The sequence below is a fragment of the Mytilus edulis genome, chromosome 11 (genome assembly GCF_963676685.1).
Source record: "Mytilus edulis chromosome 11, xbMytEdul2.2, whole genome shotgun sequence".
NCBI lineage: Eukaryota > Metazoa > Mollusca > Bivalvia > Mytilida > Mytilidae > Mytilus > Mytilus edulis.
Window position 1 is genome coordinate 40756819 of NC_092354.1, and position 18617 is coordinate 40775435.

The following is an 18617-nucleotide window of genomic DNA, read 5'->3' on the forward strand; positions in this document are numbered from 1 at the left end:
CCTTTTTTTCAGATGTAAATTTTTAAAATGATTACCATTATTATGAAAAAAAAAGGAAGCCAAATTCTGAACTGACATTTGGGGAAGAGAAGGGTTCTTCTCTAAAACAAGGTACATGTATGAAACCCATGAAATTAACCATTTTGATGTTTTGATGAATTTGCCAAATTTCATCAAAACATTAATATCAGGCCTGGTCAAGAAATCCAAACGATAAAATAAAAAAGGTTACTTTCTGACTTGGTGTAATAGCAATACATATTAGGTTTAAGGTTAGACTAAATGTCAGAATTCTGGTGCACTGTTTTGTAATTTTGTAAAATTTTAATAAAGTTGAAATTTAGTCAATTGTACATGTTAATAGTTGCAGTGTGCAATTATCCTATTGAAGAATTTATCAGGTTAATAAAATTCATTTTGGGTGAGGCAAAGCCCCATTTTTTGCACACATAAATTGCTCATTGTGTAATGAATTAAACCTGATTTTCTTATACATGTATTACTTTAGGTAAATGTCAATGTAAATATATTTAAACATTTAATATAAAACTGTGAAAAACAAAAAGTATTAGGACTTTAAAACAACTCAAGAAATCTTTTTTTTTTTTATTATATTAAATTGCCAATGAGACAACTCTCCACAAGGCCAAGGGACCAAAAAGACACAGAAATTAACAATTATAGGTAACCGTACAACAATTTTCCATTTTTTATTTATAAATGGACTTAGTTTTTCTGCCAGGAAATTAAACATTAAATTCACTCTAGATCTGTGGTTAAACTTTTAAAGATTTTAATAACTTTCTTAAACTATCCTGGATTTGTACCAAATTTAAACAGAAGCTTATTTTTTTATCAAAAGATGGTACCCCGAGTAAGATTTGTAAAATAAAATCCATATAATCCTTATTTTACATTTATATATATATAAATATAGACTTAGTTTTTCTTCCAGTTAACATTACAAACTATTTCAATGTCAATGCAGTTTTTAAAAAATTATAAGATTCATAAACTATCCTGGATTTTTACCAAGTTTGGACAGAAGCTTCTAACACTCATAAAACAGTATTGAGAGGAATATTTTTATTGATTTTTTCCCTCATTTTTGTTGAGTGTGCAATTAACAGCAAAAGTAGGCGAGACCCATACGATTTTTTAAATTTTTTTAACAGTGAATTATATCTAGGATGGGAAACACATTTTTCACTTCGCATAAAAGGTTATAAAAAATTTGTGCTCAAATACAAATCATTTATGAAATCCTGAAATAAGGATTCATATTCTCACAAGTCACAAGAACTGATACAATTTGGATTATATGGTGTCAATTATATAAGAACATACATGTACTTGTAAAATAAGTCTGGTACAGTGTACATGTATATAGTTTATCTATGTAATGTACATTTATTGCCTACAATTTCTTCAGTATGCACATATATGTACTTTTGTACTTTAATTATTAATATATCACAGAAGTGTTTAAATTTTGTCTCACAAATGTATTTACAACAGGTATGCTACATGTCGGGATTGGTGAGACACAGGTTAATAATCTATTTTCTACAATGAATGTCCATTACCCTCATCACAAAACATTAAAAAGTAGAGAAAATGAAGTTGGGATTGTTATGGAAACACAAGCAACCAATTCAGAACAAAAATCCCTATTGGATGAAGCTTTTCAGTCTATGACTATTGGTGCAGGTTTGTACTTTTTAAAGCTTACAATACATAAAATAATCTAGAACCCATGAGACAATTAAGTCAGGAATATAACTCTATCTTACATGTGTTATTACAGATACTTTCAAGAGTTGTCTTCTCTTTAATCCTTAATTTTTCTAAATCTGTAATACCATATGTTTGTTACATATCTTTTTCTATTTAATTATACACAAAGTCAGAAGTAATATAAATAGAACTTTTATACATTTTAACAAAACTTATGATGTATATTCTCCTTTTGATATCACATTTCTTTGATTTTCTAGTCCACATTAACAAATGTATACATGTACTTTGTATTGTTTTTCTTTAATAAACCTAAAACTACTTGGGGTGTCTACTTAAAAGGTTAATATATGATTATGATCTCTGACAAAAATCACACATCTGCTTTTGGTATAAATAGAAAATAGGGGTCAAACTACAGTTAATGAAAATCCATTATAAATGAGTAGTCAATTTTTAACAATCCATTATTTTCCACTCTGAACTGAGTTGTCAGTCTCTTACAATAACTAACTTGGGTAAAGCACTTGATTTAGCTCTATATATCTCATCTATCTAGACACTGATAGATAGAATTTCAAGTATACTTGGTAATTTCTTAACTCACATTGATAGATCCTTATACTCAATACATTACTGACTTCTATTTTGACCACTGTTATTTCATACATACATGTACATGTATGTTGAACAAAGGGTTGTAGGTTTGATATTTGGTACTGTTTTTTTTTTTAGAGGAAAATGAGAACACAGGGACAGACACTGGATTAAAGCTTTCGACCGACACCTGCTGGCAAAAAAAAGGGTCAGGCAGGTCCTATGATAGTTTATCAGGTATGTGATGTTCAGGTGGATTGTCAGTATATATTGCCTCAGGAAGAATTTTCTTATACTTTGCCAAAAGGAAGATTTTACTGTGCTTTATTCAAGAATATGAAATGCTATTTTTAAACATGAGAAGATAGGTCTAAAGGTATGCTATAAGAAAATAAAAATTAAAAAATTGTGTCGCCGAACTTGTTTTCTTTCTATAATTTAACAAGAGTGCACATGCCGAAATGTCTTACATATCTTAAATATAGTTGACCTTTTGTATATATTATCTAAGAAACAAACTACACCATGAAAATTTTAGATGAACCATGAAAATGAGGTCATGTTCAGATAAAAATTGGCACATGACAATTATTCAATACACCAAATATAGTTGACCTATTGCATACAGTATTAAAACAACAGATCAAAACACAAAAACTTAACCATAACAAATGAACCATGAAAATGAGGTCAAGGTTCAGATGACACCTGACCTGTCAGACTGACACATATACCTTACAATCATTCCTTAAACCAAGTATAATAGACCTATTGCATACAGTATTAAAAAAGACAAAAAATGAAAATTTCAATTTCTACATAGAAAATATAAGAGTTATCTTCACTTAAATGGTCAAGTTGAAAAATTTATTTAAAGAATACAGACAATAACATGGTATCATTGTATGCTAACGCGTCGCCAGTAAACTTAATTTGCGACCATCAAATCCCCAATTGATGCTGTCGGACCTTAGAATACAATACAGTTATCTCCTAAATCTAATATTTATAAATTATTATTTAATACAAGGAGAAAAAAAATTCAGGGGTTGCAACCTTAATTGGAGGGAAAAATAAAAAAATTGTTCGCCATTCCATTCGTTGCAAAGGATGTCGCATTTGTAAAAATGCACAGAAAAAAGGAATTCCAGCCCCTAAACATAAATGTGCAAAAAACTGGACAGGATCTGCAAAAGGCATGGAACCAGATATGGTTGTTGAAATGATAAAAGATTTGGACAACAGAGGTGTTAAAATTAAGGAATTAGCTGGTGATGACGATTCTACTGGTTTCAATAGAGCAGCGAAACTACTGCCACATTCTAATATAGTCAAGAGTAGTGATAGAAATCATATAATGGTAAATGCTAGTAAAAAATTGTATTCCATTAAACTGAAGCATAAGGAACTATCAGCCATGGTTATCAACAGTTTTCTGAAGAACTATTCCTTCATGCTGGCACAGAACCAAGGGAATTCTGAAGGAATTGAAAATGGTGTCCGATGTACAATTGACCATATGTATGGACAACATACCAAATGTGACGTCAAATGGTGTGGATACCTGAAAGATCCAACTACATACAGGCACAGCAATCTACCTTATGGAAAAAATCTGTCTTCTCTAGCTCTTAAGAATGACTTAGAAAGATTATTTCTGAAAGATATAGAACAGAAATAAAAAAAATTATCCAATTTGGCAAGTTCACAATCTAATGAAAGTTTCAACTTCACCTTATCAACTAAAGCTCCAAAATATAAACACTACTCTGGATCATCAAGTTTAGGCTACAGGGTCAGTGCATCTGTATTACAGAAGAATGAAGGATACAGCTATATTTCAGAGGTATCTTTTTATTTAAAAAAACTAACAGATACTTAAAAGTCTAAAATTGTTGAGTGCATAAGTATAAATTTAAATAGACCTGAATTTTTACACACAAAGATCGTGAGGATGTATTGCTGACAAAGACATTCTTATTACATTTTTTTTGTATGTAACTTTTCTTTTTGACTGGTAACCAATCTATAAATATGTGAATATAAATCATTAAAATATATGCACAAATACAGAAAAATTGTGTTAACACGTTAGGAAGAATATCTCTTGAATAATTGCGTGAAAATATGAATGCCTTCTCAAATCCAATCTTCTAAAAAAAATTGATTTATTATTGTCCATCATGCATGTACAGCACTATTATTAGAATACCTTAGTTAGTAGAAAAGAACGATAGACAAATGGATAAAAATTATATATACATGTACCAGTAACGGTTATAAACAAATATGTATATTTAAATGTAACAATAAACCAGAGTATATTGATTTGTATCACTACAATTAATTATGATAGTTATTACAAAGAGGTTGAATTCCCTGTCATCCAATGTTCAGTACTTCATTACTTTGATCAACTTATGTCATATGATTATGACACTGATTTAACAACCAGTGAGCGACACTTTTATCAGCATGGAGTTATGTTCCTTTATAACTTTATATACAAGCATAGGTGTCATCTGTGTCCCATGGTCTCATTATCCATTTAGTTTGTTTAATAAAGCATTGTTATAATCATATTTTTATTGTTAAATTTCTTTTTTATAGGTTAATGAATCTGCTGGACTGTCCCCAGGAAACATGTCTATTAAAAGGGCAACTTTATTAGATAAGAGGAGAGCTACTAAACTACAGAAATCTAGAACTAGAAAGTTTAAAACTGAAAGAAAACGATTGAAAGAGATGAAACTTGCCAAAAACAGTGGATTGGAAATAAGAGAGGGAAAAACGTATGAGAGTGAAATAGGTAATTATGTGGTTAATAAAAATATAAATTCATACGCTTATAGATAAATTATCTTTTGAAGGGGCATTAACTGTCAAATTCATCTTCGCCAACTTGACTCATGTTTTATATAAGATTTATTAAATACTGAAATGTATATATATCCAAATTACAAAAAAATCTATTATATAGACATTTTTTTAATTTTATATAGATTGGACCATTGGCTTTTCCGTTTGAATGGTTTTACACTAGTAATTTTGGGGCCCTTTATAGCTTGTTGTTCGGTGTGAGCCAAGGCTCTGTGTTGAAGGCCGTACATTGACCTATAACGGTTTACTTTTTTTAAATTGTTATTTGGATGGAGAGTTGTCTTATTGGCACTCACAGCACAACTTCCTATATCTAATAACTGTTTAGTGTCTTTAAATATGAGCTGTATTTGTACGATGCTATGAAACAAGATATATGCGAGCTACTACACCTGTTTGACAAGCGGAGTACAAATACAGCTGATATTTAAAGACACTAAACAATTCTATATATTATTTCTCTTTTGAAACTCACAAAAACACATGTTTTGTATTTATTTTCGATTTGAAACCCCTTGAGGCCTGTGTAGTAATACGAAACAGTAATCACACATTCAGTAAAAACAGCTTCGCAAAAAAAGATTCTCAAATGGTCAAAAATAATATTATGCTCTAGGTGAATAATTATCTGTTTAAACGTTACTAACTTCAACAGTAAAAACAAATAAAACATTGTCCAATTTGAAACAGGAGTGTATGAGTTGTCCTATGCTTCAGACTCGACATTCACGAAACATGCATGCTGAAATTGACAAGGTTGTTTTTGTTACACAATCATACACATTCAAACTTTAAAATCGATAGTTGTCATTGTAGAAAAGACTGCTATTCATGTCTGTATGTTATCAGAAAATTGGTGTGATTCTTATTGCTCTAAAGAAATTTTGAAAACAAACAGAACGTATAAAAGAAATCGTAATTTGCAATTAATACGTCATTGGAATGCGACTGCAATACACATTCTGAGGTCACGCAGGTTCATACAATACTCAGTCAGGCAGTGGGCGGAGCTTTAAAGCGATATCTGTATAGTATACAGATACAGCATAGTGATATCTGTAGGGCTGTATCTGTATAGTAGAACACCCAATTGCAGGATAAAACCAACTATCAATTTATGGTCTCAATAATATGTATCAACATTTTGTGTGTATTTTTTTTCCAGATGTCATGTAATTAGGGCCCCGCCAAAGGCGGGTCGCCCTATAGTGATCAGTCCGTCCGTCCGTCCGTAACACTTTGTAATAACTTTGTGTCCGCCCCATATCTAGAGAACCATTATGATTTCATACTTTATACTTTACATGTTTATTAACCACCACCAGAGGGTGTGTCATGATGTATGTACAACTTCCTAGGTCAAAGGTCAAGGTAAAAAAACTTTGGTTTCAGTTGACAACCCTGTGTCCTGTGGTGAAGATCGTGTCCGCTCTATATCTTGAGAACCGTTATGATTTCAAAGTTTATACTTGACATGTATATGAACCAACACCAGAGGGTGTGTCATAATTTATGAACGACTGCCTAGGGCAAAGTTCAAGGTCAAAAATTTGGTTTCAGTTGACAACCCCATGTCCTATGGTAAAGATCGTGTCCGCTCTACATCTTGAGAACCGTTATCATTTCAAAGTTTATACTTGACATGTTTATAAACCAACACCAAAGGGTGTGTCATAATTTATTTACAACTTCCTAGGCCAAAGGTCAAGGTCAAAAACTTTGATTTCAGTTGACAAACCCATGTCCTATGGTAAAGATACAATTTTTTAATGCACATTATTCACAGCGGGGCCCACAGAGATGGCTCCCATCTCAATGATATCTAGTTAATCATGGAGATGACCTCTGAAGACTGCCAAGAGTCATATCAAATTCACACGTTATAAACATGAATATAATGTGGAACCTTTTTTTTATTTTGACAGGAATGACTGAACAAAATGTTGATGAGATCGAAATACCTGATCCACCTGAGATTAGAGAATTAACTGACAACATTCTTACAGCACCCATTTTGATATTTGATTTAGAAACTACTGGCCTTCGTGAGTGTTTTTTTTTTAAAGAAAGTGAAGAAGTATTTTGTAGCTCCAAAGCATCAAATAATGCTGCTTTTAGATGTCAATTTGGTTAAAGTTTAAAGTATATTAAATTTTCTATATATATATATATGTTGGCAATATATTTGCTTATCATATGATGCAGATAGTGATATAATCAAATTGAAGCTTTGGGTTAAAAATGAATAAAAAAACTAATCACATATAAAAAAGAAGATTGGTAATGAGACATCTTTTCACCAGAGACCAAATGACACAGAAATTCAAACCTATAGGTCACCGTACTGCCTTCACCAATGAGCAATGCCAGTATCGCATAGTCATGCAGCTATATAAAAGGCCCAGAAATGATAGATGTAGAACAATTAAAATAAAAAAAAAAACAACGGCATAATTTATGTACCACAACAAAAATGATTGAAATGCAAATATGTAACACAGCAACATATGACGACTTCCGAATTACAGGCTCCAGACTTGGGACAGGCACGTACATACAGATGTTGCAGGGTTGAACATGTAAGCAGGATCCCAACCATCCCTCTAATTAACCTGTGACAGTTTTGTATAAATACGAATTTCAGCATTAAGTTTTAAAGATGTACCTTTTTCTAGCAAAGATCTAATTGGCTTCTTTTATCACAAATTTTAATGCAGTATTATCATTAATTTTTTTTTTTCCAGAAAGAACCTCTGATATTATACAGATAGCAGCTTATTCCCAAAATAACAAATTCTCCAGCTATATAATGCCAAATAGAGTGATATCAAATGGGGCATCAGCGGTAACGAACATATCAGTTATTGGAAGTCAAATGTACTATAACCTACAAGCCGTACCATCAAAACTACAGAATGTGGCATTCACTGATTTTAATGATTTTGTTATGAGTTTTCCGGTCAAACCACTTCTTGTTGGCCACAACATCAAACGTTATGATTGCCATGTGATGTACAATTCCTTGAAATTTCATAATATGTGGAATGAATTTGCATCTAATATAAGTGGCTTTTTGGACACGTTGGAACTCTTTAAACTGTTATATCCAAAAAGGCCATCTTATAGTCAAACATCTTTGGTGGGTGAACTCTTAGGTGAAACCTATTCTGCTCACAATGCAGTAGATGATACAAAAGCTCTGTACAGACTGGTTCAATCTAAGGGAGATATCAAATGCAACATTCAGGCTTTAGTTTTTTCAGCAAATTATCCCAAAGAATTCAGTCACCAACAAGACAACCTTCAAACTTTCACCGATGCCTTTTTTTCTAAAGCTATTTCTAGAACCCTTGCATTGAAGGCTGCAAGATCAAATTTAAGATTAGAACATTTTAATATTGCTGTTAAAAGAAATGGATTAGATGGACTGAAGTCAGTTCTATCAGAACAAACTAATCAAGGAATTGTGAGAGTCACTACTAACAAGAAAGCTATTATAAAGATCTTTGACTTTCTTACCCGTGAAAGTTAAGTTTCAAAAGTAAACACTGTTCTAATATTAAAGATACCATGGGCATAATTCCTAAAAAATTGCTATCAAGGCTGAATTTCTAACATACATTTGACAAAAGAAGTTAAATAAATCAAGTTAAATCCCAATTCCTTGATTAAGTTTGTTCTGATAACAGTAAACTAATAGTAACTAGGCTTATAATTTAATTGTTATGACAGACGCATGTTTGCTCTACATAAGACACATCAGTGACGCTCAGTTAAAGAAAATTAGAAAGCGAAACAATCACAAAGTTGAAGATTATGAGAATTGATTTTTTTTCAAAAGTTGTGCCAAATACAACTAAGGAAATATTTGCCTGGGATAAGAAAATCCTGAGTATTTAGAATAATTTATACTTTTTCAAACAGTAAACAAAACATGACCATACAATTGATATTCATGTTAACATCAAAGTGCAGACTACTGGGCTGGGGATACTATCGGTGACAAAACGTGACTTCAGTCCATCTAATCCAATTTTTTTTTTAATATATAAGTTATATAAGCCAATAAAGCTGAAACTTGATATTTTTTTAACTTTAACTTCATTTTCATATATATTAAATCAAAAAGTAATAAAGTTTGAAAATGTTTATTAATTACAGATAATTTTTGGCTCACCTGGTCCATCATTCAAGACGGCTGCCAGCAGAGGAGTTAGTTTAACATAGGACCCTATGAGAAATGCATACAAATGACTTCTTTTAGAGAACCACAGAATGGAATGAAACCAAACATAGCATGAATGTTCCTTATGAGGTGCTGACCAAGTGTTGTTACTTTATAGCCAATCCATCATCCATGATGGCCGCCTGTGGGGGACTTAGTTTAACATAGGACCTTAAGGGAAATACATACAAATGACTTCTTTTAGAGAATCATTGAATAGAATGAAATCAAACAGCATGAATGTTCCTTATGAACCGATCATACATCCAAGATGGCTGCCAGATTGGGGACTTAGTTTAACAGAGGACCCTATGGGAAATGCATAGAAATGATTTTTATAAGGGAAGCAATGAATGGAATGAAACCAAACATAGCATGAATGCTCCTTATGAGGTGCTGACCAAGTGTTGTTACTTTGTAGCTGATCCATTATCTAAGATGGCCGCCAGCGGGGGGACTTGGTTTAACATAGAACCCTACGGGAAATGCATACCAAAATCTTCTTCTAGAGAACCATTAAATTGAATGAAACCAAACATAGCATGAATGTTCCTTTCATTAGGAGATGCTGGCCAAGTGTTGTTACTTAGTAGCCAAATTTTATCTTTGTTAATATGATTTCAAAAACCCAAGTAGAGTAAGATGAGTGATACAGGCTCTTGAGAGCCTCTAGTTTAAATTATGTCCTTTGATAAATGAGAGTGTTCTGATTATCTGATTACTATAGTGTGTTAATATATATATAACTCGTCTAAACATCAACCCAACAATGTTAGATCTGTAAATTTGTTTTTGCATATATATATATATATATATATATATATATATATATATATATATATATATATATATATATATATATATATATATATATATATATAATTTAAAAGTAAAAAACACAAAAAATCACATATATATATATATACAACTCGTCTAAACATCAACCCAACAATGTTAGATCTGTAAATTTGCTTTCGCAAATTTTTGGTTCTTCCCTCGCCGGGATTCGAACCCATGCTACTGTGATATCGTGACACCAAATCGCCTGCACTGCAGCCGTCCCGCTAGACCACACGACCACCTGGGCTCTCAATAAAAGAGCTTTCGCTGGCCGTGTGTTACCTTTCCACGTCAGTTTTAATCTAGCGGCGTACTGCAGTACATGATATATAAGGCATGGAGATGTTATTGTTACAGATCAGCTAAATTATCTATAGTAAAGGATCCTACAAATTAATGTAAGATACAGTCACAGAAAATAATTATATTTATATATATAACTCGTCTAAACATCAACCCAACAATGTTAGATCTGTATGGCCACGAAGTGCCTATATTGGCCCTGTGAAATGACAAAAAAATAAATATAAACAAGGTGGATCCCTTATAGTTAAAACATATCTACTAATATCGTTGTTTGTTATTTTTAAAAAAAATCATATTTTCATGACGTCACTAATGTGACGTAACCCCCGAAATCGAACCGGAACGCTCAAAACATCACAATTTTCGAAGAATTTCACACTTCTTAGTTAAATTTCGCATTGGCCACAGGCCTCGACCAAAGTAATTCTAATCTCATTTTAATTGTTTAACACTTTGAAATCGTTTGCAATATTTATTAGCGTGGTCGAGGCCTGTGGCCACATCGAAAAATAAACTTTTGCAAACAAGCAAATCCGGATTCGACACTGTTATTTCCGATGTACGATAGATTTTGTGGCGAAATGTCTAATGAATCTACCACGAACTTATATTAAAATAGAAACAATTTTTATAGTTCATCTTCTTTTTATAATATTTTGAATACATTCTATCATATTTTTTTTTTTGTGTGTATTGACTGTATTGGAATTACATTGCGCATGTTTGTTGCACTTACCAACAGAAATATGGATGAAGGCAGTTTTGCCGGACGGTGACATATTCGGTAATTTTTGTTTTCTCTGACATATACTGTAGACCATTATGTGAATCTTTTTTTGCAACTGAAGCATGCTTTTCTTGGAGATTACATATTGAGGTAAGTCAAAATTAATTTACAGATTTAAATAACAAACAAAATTGGAATAACAAGTTCCGTAGCTTCGTCAACTGCCGACGGATTTTTTTCCCGTAGTTACAACGTGTTTTTTTTTTTTTATTGAAACACAGGACAAATTTGTGGAAAATAAAATGACTAGTAGATAATAAATTCATTGTAAAGAACGTTATTTTAACACTTAAAAGGGATTTTGAAATGTTATGTTTAAGATTGGTCGGCTTTGCTATAAAAAAAAAATGGGGCAGCTTTAAATTAAGGCCGAATTTATTCTACGAAAACCATCTTAAAAAGATCCTAATTACTATGCTGAAGCAGTAATATATCTTTACTCATGTATGTTCAAAACAAAAAACAAAAACAAACAAAAGCAGACGACTAGCTTCAGTACCGACTTAAAATTTATATACCACTTGTTTTCCTTCTTTGGAATGTACGACGACGTGGTGTAATGGCTAGAGCGTTACTCTTTAGAGTGACATGACAAAGCTAGTAAGGGTTCGCGGCCCATTGGTATAAAAAGTTTTTTTTTTCTTCTTTTTTTTTGTATAATATCATTAAACCTAATGCATTACTTTCATTCCTGTGATTGTTTGAATGGATCCACTGATATTTTTTTTTATTTTCTAGTCTTACTGATTAATTGATAACACTATTTTGAAACGTTTCTATTCGGCATTTGATTTTTTTTTAAAAAGAAATTGTTATCCAACAAATTATTTTTATATAGAACTTGCCTTTCTGATGTGTAATAGAAATTAAACAAGTTAAGATACCTGCATATTCAGTCCCCCATAAATTATCAAATATGATATGATCTATAAATACTGTTTGTAGTGTGACTACTAGTGTCGGTGAGTTAGGACTGGGAACTAAATTGTTTTATTACTTATTGTCTGTTCAATTTTCATTCCTGAACATATATGTTTATACACAATAATTAAAAATAAGATGTGTTATAAAATTGTTGCTCTGTTAAATATTGTTGGGTTGCTGTTCATTATCACATGCATCAAATCTCTTGTTCTAAACTGCAATCGTGGTTCACGTAATAAGATTCATTTCTTTATTTCACTTCAGAATGCCTGGAAGCGGTCCAAAGTATTACCCGTGCGTTCTATGCAATAAAAGGACTAAACCACATGAAAGAAGATCAATCAATAAATCTGTAGCAAATTATTTGAAGAAGAATTTTTTGATAACATATAAACAAGAAGACAAAATATGCAATACGTGTAGGCACAAATACTATGTTCAGGAAACCAGACAATCCTCTGTTGTACAGCATATATTATCTGACGATGAAGATTATGCTCCACCAGCAAAACGTAGATCTACTGTTTTATCCAGTCCACCATCAGTATCTCTTTCAATACCTTCTACATCAAAAAGCCATTCATACTGTTTCATATGCAAAAAGCCCGGACCAAAGCTAATTGTTGTTCCATCACAAGCAAGATTTTCTGCATTTCTTAAAAAAGAGGTTATAATTCCTGCGGGATGTCGCTGTTGTCCGGGACATTTGACGGAAGATAATTTTACAGAAGATGCAATAAGTAAAATAAACTGTACCAATGATAATGTCATCCTTAACAGATCTTCAATTATGGATATTTTGAAGAAGTTAAGATACACAGCCTTACAAAATGAACAATCAAGAATTGACTTTGATACAGATAAAGTTTTATCTGACTCTGACTTTATCAATTTAACCGGTATAAATAAGGACAACTTTAATGATCTTCATTCCTACATCAAAAATGCAGTAAGAAATACACCTACACGAAGCACAAGAACTTCTCTTGGAATTTTCCTTTTTAAATTAAAATCTGGAATTTCAAATAAAGTGCTATCTACCATTTTCAACATATCAAGATCAAGTTTACGCCGAGCCATTTCATGTGTCAGACAAGCTTTAGTTAAGAATTTCGTACCTGAAAATTTGGGTTTTAAACACATCAGCCATGACGATGTCGTTAATCTGCACACACGACCACTAGCTCAGACTTTATTTGGGGAAGGAACAAACACACAGGCTATCTTAGTGCTTGATGGCACCTATATGTATATCCAAAAAAGCGGAAATTTTCATTTTCAAAGACGGTCATATAGCTTACACAAGGGACGACCGCTGGTTAAACCAATGGTAGTTGTTACTACTACAGGGTACTTTGTGACTGTTCTTGGACCATATATGGCCGACTGCTAAAATAATGATGCGGCAATCCTCAAACATATGTTTAACACAAATGTAGAAGATATCAAAGAATGGGTACAAGACGATGATATATTTGTCGTTGACAGAGGATTCAGGGACTCATTGGAGCTTCTTGATGATTTGGGGATAAAGGCACAGATGCCAAGCTTTTTAACGAAAGGCCAAAAACAGATGACAACAGATGAAGCCAATGCAAGCAGATTAGTTACTAAGGTTTGTACCCCTACAGCCAAAATACTGTAGTATAATTCTCAAAACTAATTTTGAAACTGCGTCACTTTATATAGTATCATGTTAATATATTTTTATCGCTACACAGAAAATGCTCTTATTCATACGAAGCACACCCAACTCAACATATGCCCATTGTTACTGCTAAGACTATGACTATTGTGCCACTAATAAGAATAAAGAAAAGTAACTTATAGGACTGCGTATTCTTTTGTTTTCCCCTATGAATAGTTTTTTACACATAAATATCAATTAAACAAACCAAATCGATAAAAAGGTAGCACACCTTCCATAAACGTTTTATATTCTGCACACGTGACGGTATTGTTGTTACTGTTCGCAAAAATGACAATGTATATAACATAATTGACATTGACAAACATAGTTTTAATTGCAACCGATTATAAATTTCAGACCTTATGTTTAGAGCTATTTTTCTAATGCATGTAGGTCAAAGGTTTGGTTGGATTTCTTACTTTTATCGTATAAATGTTTTACTCAAGCATTCAATAGCATTATATAAACTGAAGCCCTACCTATGTATAAATTGCAATTGTAAAACTTTATTACAATGTTTTATGCAAACAGTTATATAAACACAGCAAGCAAGCCAACCAAACCTTTAACCTACTTGTTGTAGGAAAATAGCCCTAAATTACTATTTTTCTCATTCTAGGTCCGTTGGGTAGTAGAATCTGCTAATGCAAGAATCAAGAGATGGAAGTATCTGAGCCATGTTTTACCAAATAAACAAGTTCCATATATCGGAGATTATGTTTGCATTGTATGTGGAATATCAAATAAAGATTTGCCGCCGTTGTCTCCAGGTAAACATTCTCACTAAGATAGCTCGTATTGATAACTGTGATAATTAGGTATATGTATATCATGAAATCATAAATAGTGATCAAATCGAATTTGCGATATTTTAAAGACACATTTTTTTTTTTCACTAGGAAATTGGCACTGTGAGAGCTGTCATTTTCCACTTGTATTTTTAAGAAAATGTACAAAAAAAAAAAAACTTTCTGTAAAAAGTATTAATCACTTTTCCCTAACTATTCATTAGAAAGCAAATTAACCAAACAAACAATCTAAACAAAATCTATAAGACAAATGATAAATAATACCACATGATAATATAAAACATTAATTAGTATTGTTCTTTTGCATATAGATATAGGAAGATGTGGTATGAGTGCTAATGAGACAACTCTCCATACTGCGACTAAGAGTTGGTAATTTTTGTGTCATTTGGTAAACTTGTAAATAGTTGTCTCATTGGAAATCACACCACACTTTTTTTAATATTTGATTAAAAAATTGTGAAACTATTTACTTGTATTATAATTGAAATTTACTTGTTTAAAAAGGATGTGACAATGAAGAAGCATTGGCTGCAAAAATGCTCTATCTGTCGAAAAGAGTAAATACACTGAAACAGAGGGTAGAAGAAGAAAATTTGGAGAGGCGTAAGACAATTTGGAAAGAGCCAGATAATCATACTTTAGACGATTTTCCACTTCTTGATGAAGAAGATCTGAGAAACATAACGTGCGGTGTCTATCAACTAAAACGCACTAGCTACATTCAGGAACACTTAGAAGGCAATTGTCAAATTCTTATACATAAAGAGGATGAACATTTGATACGCGTGAAACTTCAGAGCCGTCATGTTTCTTCAAAAACCTACATCTTGTGGATAGAATACACATCTGCTGAAATTACCGCATGGTAATGTAAATGCAGAGCAGGAGCACGTGTTGTGGGAGTATGTGCCCATATTGCATCAATACTCTGGTATCTTGGTTATGCAAGGCATAATCAGGATATATCTTATGGAGTCCAGAATTGGGGAGCATATCTAGAAGATGCAGCATCAATTCCACAAGCCGTAGACGAAAGTGACAGTGAGGAGAGTGTTGTTGAAGAATAGAATATTGTATCAATCCTTGTTAGGTTTCTGTCTCCTTGACTTTATCTTAGTATTCCACTTGCTAATGTATTTGAACATGGTGAACTCTATTTGAATAAATTGTAATGTTGTTGTTTTTTTTCAACTAAGCAAACTTTTTAAAAAGTTTTGAAGTAATGTATTGTTGAATATAACATATTCATCAGACATTTCATATAACTTTAAAGAAAACAAAATATAGACAAAATAATATATTTTGTATACCGATTGTAGTTATTTATAGTTTTCAATAATACATAACTTTATTGACACAGCTTACATTTATACGTTAATATAATTTATATCATTTCAATCAACTCTATAGTTAACAAGTAAATCCGTAAATGAACTTATCCGCTTTTGAAAACTAAGAGTGAGAATTTTGTCAATTCTTTTTTTATAGCTTTTTTTAAAAACAATTATTAGATAAAAAAAAACCTTTGGGAAAATATGAAACGTATCCACTGAATAATTGAGGTATATTCTTATTAGTTTTAGAGTTGTACATTGTACATATTTTCACGCGCTTAAGGTACAATTAGAGATGGTATAAATTATAAATATTTTGTGTGTCAGTGGTCGTTGGTGTATAAATAGCAGTGTTAAATGAAATTGTCGTTCATACATATTTTTATTCTGAATGCTGATTTGAGAGTAGGCATGTAAATCCTTCAGAACGAGCGTGGTGCTGATGAGTGCACGTGTGGTACATTTGTATAGTATGTGTTATATGATTATATCATATGGAATTATATGTATTGTCTATACGAATTGTTTTCATTATTCATTTTTTTCCAGGAAATAAAATGTTTTGAGTTTCATCGAAATCACGGGTTTTATATTCATATTAATGTAAGAGATGATATGACATGATTTCCAATGAGACAACAATCGTAAAACATTTTTAAAGATTTTAAATCGGCTGTACTCCGCTCGCCAAGATATTTTACAGCTTTCAATGAATGTGCCTTCTGCCAAATATAAGACTTATATGCCTTAATGTGTTTGGAAACTATATATAACTTTGAATTTGATCTATGCTATAGAAATTTGTTTGTCTGCAATTTCTATTTCGTGAATATCAAAGCCGAAAACGAGTTTTCGGTGCAATTGTACTTAATGTAATTGGAGCATTGTTTTCCACTTTAATCTGTCCGGCTTTTAGTAAGTTTCTGTTAATATATATATAAAGAACGAACTATGTGTATGAGATTCAAGAAATACTTTGCAAAATAATACTTGTGGTGAAATGATTATATTAGTATAAGAACGTCAAGAAAAACAATTTTGACGTTACGCACAAATTGTTAAAATAGGATTTCACCATGGTCTTTTCTGACGTTCAGGAAAATTATACAGACAGAGTTACAAGTCTGATGGTTATCAATTTATAAACTACCCTAGTAAGGGATCATTCTGGAGTAATTTAGTCAATTTCTAAGACAGGGCCATTTTTGACCCTTCGTGGCCCTACTCCTTTGCTTTCGCAAATTTTTGGTTCTTCCCTCGCCGGGATTCGAACCCATGCTACTGTGATATCGTGACACCAAATCGCCTGCACTGCAGCCGTCCCGCTAGACCACATGACCACCTGGGCTCTCATATATATATATATAGGTGTAAAAAATAAGTTTCACATGTGCAGATATATATATTCATTAAATAAAATAATAAAACAAGTAAAACGTTAACAGTTCCATTCTATCGATTTCATCCTTCCATTGGGACTCTTCAGGATAACTGATGTAGACATATACATACATTATTTTAAACATGTTTTAATATTTTTGGCGGACTAATGCAGAAATGTTGTTAAAATTTATGCGAAAAATCAGATCTATAAATGAATAGTTTAATTTGATTTGTAACTAGACTTTTAATTGTTTGCATTTGAGTAAACCAGGTTATTTTGCATAACTTAGTATGGAACTGTGACTTCATTATGTTGATTGAGTGGAATAGTTAGAAAATAAATTATAAGGAATGTTTCTAATTTTTTAACATTGTATACTTCATGAAGGTCAGTTAAAACTTTTTATAAACTATTGTGTAGTTTGAAAGTTTTTAGGTATGAACTAAAAGTATCTAGTATAGGTTTTATGATAAATAAACAATTTCTATGAGCAGTAAGACAATGTAAGATGTTTCAATTAAATATACTATATCCCTTTAAAATGATCTGTATCTTCTTTTTTTTGTGTGGCAAATTCAGATTTGAATATAGAGGAGTTCAATTCTTTCACATGTCTTTTATAATACATGTATATAGAAATATTCTATGATACACTTTCCGTACAAACCCTTTATTTGCTTTAAAACCCTCTGCTAGAAAAGTGGGTAGTATATATAGTACATTTTGGTATTTATGGTCCTCTTTCATTTAGTTCCAGATGTGTATTTCCAATATCTAAACCTACATTGTATTTAAAAAAAATTAACACTTAACAAAATGGAAATGCCCTGGTGTGCTTTATATTTTACATCTTAATGTTATTGTCTTTTGAGTTTGCCAGGGATACATATTGATATTAAAACTTTGGACCATGTTTGTATCGATTATTAGGCATGGCTTACAGTTTTTCTAGTTGTCAAATGTCACAATCAGTTTCAGTTTTGATATATTGTAGAGTTTCAGTTTTGATATATTGTAGAGTATCAGTTTTGAAGAGTATCAGTTTTGATATATTAGTTTCAGTTTTGATATATTTATAGATTATCGTTGATCATCTCGACG

At 31.8% G+C, this 18617-nt stretch overlaps 4 protein-coding genes across 4 annotated transcripts in view; 3 read left to right on the plus strand and 1 right to left on the minus strand.

Annotated features, from left to right (window-relative positions):
* LOC139495582 (uncharacterized) overlaps positions 1-18617 on the minus strand; it is a 47015-nt gene that overhangs the window by 7553 nt on the left and 20845 nt on the right. The gene's annotated exons all lie outside the window — the stretch shown is intronic.
* LOC139495583 (maternal protein exuperantia-like) lies at positions 1411-10145 on the plus strand. The gene is made up of 6 exons (XM_071283859.1): positions 1411-1710; positions 2473-2571; positions 3381-4180; positions 4945-5143; positions 7140-7259; positions 7959-10145. The coding sequence occupies exons 4-6, from the start codon at positions 4978-4980 to the stop codon at positions 8744-8746; spliced, it is 1074 nt and encodes a 357-aa protein (XP_071139960.1). The 5' UTR covers positions 1411-1710; positions 2473-2571; positions 3381-4180; positions 4945-4977; the 3' UTR covers positions 8747-10145.
* On the plus strand, positions 12562-13689 carry LOC139495579 (uncharacterized). Its single transcript, XM_071283856.1, has one exon. The coding sequence runs from the start codon at positions 12562-12564 to the stop codon at positions 13687-13689; it is 1128 nt and encodes a 375-aa protein (XP_071139957.1).
* On the plus strand, positions 13717-16702 carry LOC139495580 (uncharacterized). The gene is made up of 3 exons (XM_071283857.1): positions 13717-13911; positions 14606-14756; positions 15303-16702. Exons 1-3 carry the CDS (start codon positions 13717-13719, stop codon positions 15665-15667), a joined length of 711 nt encoding a protein of 236 aa, XP_071139958.1. The 3' UTR covers positions 15668-16702.

Bases quoted from the DNA above. Each gene is read 5' to 3' on its own strand.
- LOC139495583 (XM_071283859.1), top strand. From the start codon at position 4,978: ATGTCTATTAAAAGGGCAACTTTATTAGATAAGAGGAGAGCTACTAAA. The intron at 5,144-7,139 runs GTAATTATGTGG...TTATTTTGACAG, and splicing joins AACGTATGAGAGTGAAATAG to GAATGACTGAACAAAATGTT. The intron at 7,260-7,958 runs GTGAGTGTTTTT...TTTTTTTTCCAG, and splicing joins TTTAGAAACTACTGGCCTTC to AAAGAACCTCTGATATTATA.
- LOC139495579 (XM_071283856.1), top strand. From the start codon at position 12,562: ATGCCTGGAAGCGGTCCAAAGTATTACCCGTGCGTTCTATGCAATAAA.
- LOC139495580 (XM_071283857.1), top strand. From the start codon at position 13,717: ATGTTTAACACAAATGTAGAAGATATCAAAGAATGGGTACAAGACGAT. The intron at 13,912-14,605 runs GTTTGTACCCCT...TTCTCATTCTAG, and splicing joins CAAGCAGATTAGTTACTAAG to GTCCGTTGGGTAGTAGAATC. The intron at 14,757-15,302 runs GTAAACATTCTC...TTGTTTAAAAAG, and splicing joins TTTGCCGCCGTTGTCTCCAG to GATGTGACAATGAAGAAGCA.